General features: G+C 36.6%; 1 protein-coding gene across 1 annotated transcript; it reads left to right on the top strand.

Moving 5' to 3' along the window:
* The first annotated feature begins 2,053 nt into the window (after positions 1-2,053).
* LOC103719497 (11-beta-hydroxysteroid dehydrogenase B) lies at positions 2,054-7,496 on the top strand. Its single transcript, XM_039134085.1, has 6 exons — positions 2,054-2,407; positions 4,017-4,209; positions 5,103-5,188; positions 5,943-6,074; positions 6,212-6,376; positions 6,951-7,496. The coding sequence occupies exons 1-6, from the start codon at positions 2,108-2,110 to the stop codon at positions 7,200-7,202; spliced, it is 1,128 nt and encodes a 375-aa protein (XP_038990013.1). The 5' UTR covers positions 2,054-2,107; the 3' UTR covers positions 7,203-7,496.
* The last annotated feature ends 599 nt before the right edge of the window (positions 7,497-8,095 follow it).

Below are 8,095 nucleotides of genomic sequence, written 5' to 3' on the forward strand. Positions count from 1 at the left end.
CTAGCTAATTTTGGTTAAAAAGAAGCTCATCACGAAGTTAACTCATTCGAGTCAGCTGTATCCGACCACAACATGAATAGAGATTGAAGGACTGTTCCTAACCACAAGAAAATATATTGGCCTAGTGAGAGAAATTTCCATGAGGCTCCTATTGAAAATATATATTTTGCCTAAAAATATTATATCTTTATTTTATAAAAATATTATAAAAGAAGTATTCGCTTGAATCAAACCGTGTGATTCGCCCTAAGAACGTAATTTACCTCCTATGTGTAAATTTGAGACGATCTCGTCCCTAAGGTACAATAACCAGGCTCAGTCCGATTCTCTTATAACAAGCACGATCGCTAGAAAGTAAGGTTGCAAATGGGTCGGGTCGACCCGTGACCCAATCCGTGTAAATCCGATCCGAATTTAAAAACCTGCGGGTCCGATTTGGGTTCTAAAATTGAACCCGAATCATTTTCTGGGTCGGATCCGAGTTTACCGAACGGATCCGATCTGACCTGAATGGATCCAGAGAGAGAGAGAGAGAGAGAGAGAGAAGGGGGGGGGGACACTCGGCCCGTCAGGATTCTCTCTCGATCTATTACACCGTTGATACCTCTGGTGTCTCGGTAGCTGGCCTTTTTTTTTCCTTCTGTTTTTAGGCTTTTGTTTCTTTTAACTTTTGAAGGGCGAAAGTGAGGGAACACTGAACTGAATATGGGTCATGTGCCGGTTTTCTGCAATGGAATTGGATTTTGGAAGAAGGTCTAGGATTGTTTTTGTCCTCGTGAGAGGGGAGCTAGGAGACACCAAGTTCCGTCCAATCAGTCATATAAATAAAAAGTGGCCTGGTATGACATTTGGCTTGTAGACCGACTTAGTTAGTCATGGGGTCACCTGTTCTGACTCAAGGTAACCCATGACTTAGCCAGTCTTTTCGAGTCATGGGTCGCCCAGCACCTCATAATTATGATATGACCAAATTAGATTTGCCCAAATTCTTTTTCCAAAGCATAAAAAATTGGATCCGATTCGGATCCGAACCCGATCCGATCCTCCGATCCGATCTTCAACCAGATCGGGTCTGGGTCCAAAATTAGAATTCGAACAAAAAATTGGATTAGGTCGGAATCACTCAGAACCCGACCCGACCCAATCTATTTGCACCCTTACTAGGAAAGTTTTACCAAACCAACTTCTTCATATTCCAAATGAAAATAAAACGTTAAAAGAATTTCGGAAAAAAAGAAGAAAAAAAGAGAGAGTAGAATTCTTTGTCTCTCCTCAAAAAACAGAAAAATAATAATGTGAATTAAGTAATCCAATATTGGACCCAGAGCCTATTAAATATTTATAGACTCTGTCTGGTGATCGATGTATGGTGCAATATTTTTGAGATATACGATGTTCCAAAAACATCGCATTTTTATAGAAGCTGAGACCAACATTCTTTTTCGAAGAGTCGCAGTTTTTCTGAAAAAAAAAGTCCCAAAAAAATAAATATTTTAAAATATTTAAACTATCAAAATTTTAATCGGTAAGGATTATTTATTTATTTTTTGAAATTTATTTTTTTAAGTTAAAACTCCAACAGCTCCTAGGATTGCACTTGAAGTACATTCGTTGAAGGAATTTTCTATGGCCTTATTCCCTTCTTCAATGAAAAAAAAAAGAAAAAGCAAAGCAAAGACAATGAAGTCATGCCATGTCATGCCAACATCAGCTTGATAAGCACAAGGACCCTTTAGTTTGTCATGAGATCGATATGACCATGTACATCCATCCGAAGTCCCAGTCGTTTCCAAGCAATCAAAGATTCAACGAACAAGCCCAAGCCTAAAAAGCTTACAAAAATGGGGTCCATTCCTACGCATGAATAGTTCAAGCTGGGTTTTTTTTTCATGTGGCTCACAAGATGGCCCAGGCCATGGCAACTTTTATCATGCATGGCTGAGTCCAGCATGAGTTCAGAAAGAGTGGCAACAAGACGAAACGGCTTTCAGAACCGATCCGGAAGGCTAATAGCGCAACCCGGAACCGAATTCAGAAGCTCCAAAATAACTCTTCCACCTGTCGACACACTGCCACCTTTTCAAGCACAACGTGTTCTTCCATTCGCATGCACCTCTACTTTATTCTCTCTCTCTCTGTGTATGCGTGTGTTCTCGTGCTTATCGCCTCCTGGAAGCACTCCTCCCATCCCCACTCTCTTCTCTTTTCTGTGTTATTTGGGGTGATGGATCTTTTGAACTCCATCCTAAATTTTGTGGTGCCACCAACGAGCATGGTCATGATGGCCCTTGCATGGCCGACCCTGTCCTTCCTGCACTCAGTGGAGTGGATATTTCACAGCTTGTACAAAGAGAACATGGAGAACAAAGTTGTTGTCATCACCGGGGCTTCTTCGGCCATCGGAGAGGTAATTCGCATAGAACAGTTAATTTGCATGAATTCTTGGTGTTCTAATTATAAGTCAATGCGTGGAATAGACATGAATTCCCCTCCCCCCCCAAAAAAAAGGATGATGATTTTATTACTTTCTACTCTTTTGTTCAAAATTTTCTGAATTGGTCCTTGTTGTGTTCAATAGCAATTATATCTTATTATTCAATAATTTTACTTTTAGAGCCACTTTTCTCATGGTCAATGTTTAGAATATAGCTACTCTTGAGATAATGAACCTAATTAAGTTAATCATTTGATGTTAATAGCCACTGCTTTAAAAGATTGCCTGTGGTATTTTTTTTTTTTTTAAATTATTTGGTTCCATGAAATGTACCACTATTTTGCTTGGAATCATCAAATGCATCTTGATCAACCTATGCTCAAGATCTTAGAGGCTAATTAATTTACCTAGAATTACCTACCCTGTGCTAAATTGCTAAGGTTCAATATCCTATTTTCAATCATGATTTATTTTGAATGGTATCAGTACTCTTTTCAGAAGATGAAAAGAAAATGTTGGTCACTGTCCTGACTCCTGTCCCACATAAAACTGGACAAACAGATGTGGGCATATTTGCTTGTTCCCCTGTGTCCTGATCCTCTATTAGGCTTTGGGTCCTTCATCTTATTGTATAGACACAGTAATAGTGCAGGTCTAGAGCATAGTAGCAAATCTTGTTCTCAGACTAATAATAGCAAATAATTGCCTAGAGAGGTTTTCTGTATTTTACTTTCCTTCTGTTCTTGAGGAGAAGTTATCAAAATGAAATCATTAGGACTTCATGCAAACGAAGTAAAGAAAGTGAATAAGTACTCTAAGGATTATAGATCCTCATAGTTTTCACCATAATGTATGTCCAAATGCCAATGTTGATTATATTCAGTAATATATATATATATATATAAAAAAAAGAAGAGAACTCTTTTTTCTTTGGTCTTACTCATTTATGCAAAATCTATCACTCTAAATAATAAAAACATAGATATTATTATAGTTTATCATGAGCCATCATCATGATTAATGGTGGCTTGAGTCAGTTTGCATTCTCTTTAAGTTAATCTTTAAGTCCCTTGGCTATCCTATTAGTTAGAACCTAATTATATAAATATGTTTACTAGTCTTAAATTGAATACAGCTAATGGAAGTCAAAGTAAAAACTAGATGATAAAATGATCAAGCAACTACTCTAAAGGGCACCTCCAAGAAAGGGAGCAGTACTTGCATGGACCAATTTATCCTTGCTAACAAAGGACGCGGTATGCATAAAGGGTTATTATGAAGTTGTTAAGGTAGCTCCATTTTTACTCCTCTGTCCAACAAAATCTTCAGTCGCCAAGGATATCTTGTTAGGAAATGACTATTATTATTTGGATCAACATCTGTGGACACCTTTTCAGTGTTATCTTTGTAATTTATAAACAGAAAGCTATCTTAATGTAGGAAAATCATCAAAGTTATTAATATTTCTCATGGTTCATATTTTACATAGATGCATGCATATGTAAATTATCAGCGTCTGATCATATTTTATTAATCGTTTTCCCCCGTAAGGATCAAAATGATTGAGTAACTGCAATTGCAGCAATTAGCTTATGAATATGCAAGGAAGAAGGCAAATCTGGTGCTGGTGGCAAAGAGGGAGCAGAGACTGAGAGGGATAAGGGAGAATGCTAGGCTCTTGGGTGCAAAGCAAGTCATTGTGATAGCTGCTGATGTTGTCAAGGAGGAGGACTGCAGAAGATTCATCAATGAAACTATCAGTTACTTTGGCCAATGTGAGTACCTCTCATCCATCTCATCATGCATTATGCAGGCAAAAATCACATAGGTGAAGGTCTGGGAGAAAAAGAAAAGCCTCCGAATTACTTTGGTTCGCCATTGCAATCCATACACGTGTTTTCAATTCACTCCACATTATAACTATCGCATGCATTTGATTTACTATGGAAGGTCCTTATGAATTATTCATAAATTCTCCCAAGTACTTATGAAATTTGCATTCGTTGATCAGTTGCTTGAATTCATGTCAAAATGATCTTTAAGTTGTATGATATTTCCCATATTTATAAGGTATTTGAGACTTTATCAAAGATCCAAGCATGTCATTGATCTCATTTTTGTCTTTCCAATGTCATGCTTTTTCTTTCAGCTGGCACTAGTATAAGATTTATTGATTTGTTTCTTATGTGTTTTCTTTGTAATTTGCTTTCTCGAAATTATTTCTGAAAATTCCATGAATCCTTCACATTTTTTGGAATTTCAGATTTTTCCTCCTATACGGTTAAGTTTTTAAATTGTTAACTGTTACAGAAAACATAATAGCCAAGAAATTGTCAAGATGGGTGATTTGCAGCTCTTTGTTCTGATTCCTCAATGAAGCATGTACCAAAGAGATGACCAAACTATATTAGCAGTACAAAGCAACTTTCAATTTAATGGAATAAAGTGAAGAATCTGAGCAATTTGACAACTCTAGCAAATTCAATCAAGGAGTTATATTTTTATATTTTAGATTCAATAAAAATTTAGCAATCTCAAGCTTGTGACTATTAAAGTAGGAGAACTGTAAATACTAAGGTTACACAAAAAAAAAAAGTCCAAGAGTTTAGTTTTTTCCTTTTTTTTTACTTTGCATATCATTACTTTATTTTTATTTTTTGACATGCAGTGAACCATCTTGTGAACTCTGCAAGCTTGGGCCATACCTTCTTTTTCGAAGAGGCAACAGACACTTCAGTGTTTCCACATATGATGGTACAATGACCGTTTAACTAATTTTCCTCTTAACTCATTAATTATAATTTCAGTAGATTCAGAGATGCAGAGGGTAACTACATTGGTTGAGAGTCATGGTTTTACTTTAGAAGGTTTGAGTGTCTTAATGTTTATGAAGCCTGAGTATGAAGGTAGGTCACTAGCTTAATCTTACTGAGCTACAGTTATATGTGTCTGGAAAATTGCAGAACACATGAAGATTTAAAATTTATTAAGATCCTCTATATTGCTTTTCTTCCTTTGTTGATTGAAGGGTTTTGTTATCTAGAAGAAAGGCATTAATCTTCTACTTGTAAATAACAAACATGCTCAATTATATTCTGCCACACCAACCTACATCAGCAAGTTGGCATCCTTCTCCCCAGCAGTTAATTCTTTGGTTCAAGCACTTTCACTACATATTTGCTTTCTCGAAAAAGGAGGAAATTGTCACATTGTTTTCTTCCTCCACTAGTCAATGTAGAGGCCTGGATATTCACAAAAGACCATTTTTTTAACAGTTTAAGTAAGTATTTATGGAGTGTCATGATATAGAAGTATGAAATGTTTATTTGCTGTTGCAATGCTAAAAAGGTCTACTTGATCTTGAAATGCGACCAATCTCTCAAAGTATAGAGCATGAGCCTTATGAATCCATCATCACCAGAGATAATTTTAAGGGCTAGCTAAAGTATTACTGCAAGCTTTTCCAACTCTTTTCCTGCAAATTCCATTTTGAGTGGGTTTGTATCAGGATATCAATTTCTGGGGAAATGTGTATCCCACGTATGTTGCCCTTCCATACTTGAGGCAAAGCCGTGGTCAGATCCTTGTGAATGCTTCTGTGGAGAGCTGGTTACCTATGCCAAGGATGAGCCTGTTTGCAGTGAGTACTGAAAGAACACTTTCTAAGTCTATTACTTCAGGAAGAAAAGAACAGAATCTAAGCATAATCAATTAATAGATGAGCTTAATAATGAACACGAATTGTGTAAAGCCATCTCTTCTTTGTTTATTTATTAGGCAGCCAAGGCAGCTCTGATAAATTTTTACGAGACACTTAGATTCGAAATGAAGGATGCTGTCGGGATCACGATTGCAACCCATGGCTGGATCGGTGGCGAGACAAGCCGGGGAAAATTTATGATTGAGGAGGGCGCAGAGATGCAATGGAAGGAAGAAAGAGAGGTAACCACTGTTTTTAATAGACTATAAGCAGACCCAGACACATCAACACACACATATTGAAAACATGCAATTCTGTAAGCAAATTTATAGAGCCAACATGCATGCTTTTGTTGCCTCATCTGTATATATGTTTGATGAGGCAACCCCTTTCTAGTTGAAGATACACTATTGGTCCATAATAATGTTTTTGTCTTACATTTAAGTGCTTGATATTTATGCACAAACTTGATCTTTGTAAAGGTATATTTTTGGGTTTTCTTCTTATTGCATCTTCAAAGTGTTAAAATTTTTAATTAGGCCATCAAACTTTTCGCCATTTATCCATCTTTTGGTAGTGTTGCGTTAGTAGATATATGGTAGAAATACATCTATGCCTTCATACACATCGAAGTGGAATGAGAGAACTACATTATTCCTCTTCCTTTATTGACAATTTAAGGTTCTTTTTTCTAAATGACTGTCAATATATTATCCACCTTCACCATTTTCAGCTAGTCTAAGGGCTAGCATTCTGGGATAAAATTTTAGAGCATGTATAATGAACTAACAATATCTTGTACTTCTTTGTGTGCAGGAGCCCCTTACAGGAGGACAAGTCGAGGAGTTTGCGAGGAAGATGGTCTCTGGGGCTTGTAGGGGTGAAGCATTTGTCAAGCATCCCAGCTGGTATGACATATTTCTACTCTACCGGGTGCTCATTCCTGATGTTCTAGGTTGGACTTTTCGCTTGATATTCTCGAACACGGGAACTGGAATGCCGCCGCCACCTCTTGATGCCTCGCCTTCTCGAAAGCTCCTCCCAGGGCCTCAACCAATGGCTGAATAAAGCTTTGTAAGCAATTCAGAATGCAAGGTTTTGTTAGTTTTTTTGGATGAATTTGTTCTTGATCAGGAGGAAGGAAACTGAATTCTGTGATAGCTAGTGCTTGAATAAAACATGAACTAGTCTTCTTTCAGAGAGTTGGTAGTATTGTCCTATCAGAATTCTATTAAGTACTTAATTAACCATTGCATCCTTGATGACTTGTAGGACTGGTTGCGGCTCCATAAGCTATTAGAATTATACTCTTGAGAACTACCAGGTTGAGTTTATCAATAATTAAGACAGTAATGGTAGCTAGTGCTTTTCTTCTTCCTTGGTGAAAGAAGACCTTTGCAGAACTTTTGCCACATTTGTGTTGTAACCAAAAAAAAATCTCCCCCTGTTGAAGGGAAGCTGCTCAAAACATTTGCTGGTTAGCTCCAATTTTATCGAGGACAATGAAGCAGAGTTATAGTAGGATCATGATTTATGGTATAGTTTTCCATGAGCCCATCATGGGATATTGGGTTTGTGTGTTGAATGTTAAGAATCTTAAAAAATTAAATTTATTTTTGTCGGTGTAAAATGATTTTTTTTTCTTTTAGCGCAAAAGCGGCCTCTTCTGATTTTTTTTTTTTGAGAGTAGACCAATTCTGAACTTTACCAAACCATTATAGACCCATCCTCAAATAAATGGTATAATAATTCAACACAATTTCAACATACATAATTCATTTATTTAAAAATAATAGGAAAATATGTTTTTCTTAAAAAATTATCAGTAGAAATAGACCTATTCTCAATGAAGAGAATTGTTTTAGGGTTGTCTTTTCGTCTATCTGGACAATTTGTTTAAAAATTTATTAGTTATTTATGACCTGCATCTAGCACATGCTATGCTTGTCTTCTTATTTATG

Source organism: Phoenix dactylifera, chromosome 1 (assembly GCF_009389715.1).
Source record: "Phoenix dactylifera cultivar Barhee BC4 chromosome 1, palm_55x_up_171113_PBpolish2nd_filt_p, whole genome shotgun sequence".
In the NCBI taxonomy this organism is placed as follows: Eukaryota; Viridiplantae; Streptophyta; class Magnoliopsida; order Arecales; family Arecaceae; genus Phoenix; species Phoenix dactylifera.

Excerpts from the sequence above, each read along its gene's own strand:
- LOC103719497 (XM_039134085.1), top strand. The coding sequence starts at position 2,108 with ATGCACCTCTACTTTATTCTCTCTCTCTCTGTGTATGCGTGTGTTCTC. Across the intron at positions 5,189-5,942 it reads CAGTGTTTCCACATATGATG|GATATCAATTTCTGGGGAAA; the intron begins GTACAATGACCG and ends GGTTTGTATCAG. Across the intron at positions 6,377-6,950 it reads AATGGAAGGAAGAAAGAGAG|GAGCCCCTTACAGGAGGACA; the intron begins GTAACCACTGTT and ends CTTTGTGTGCAG.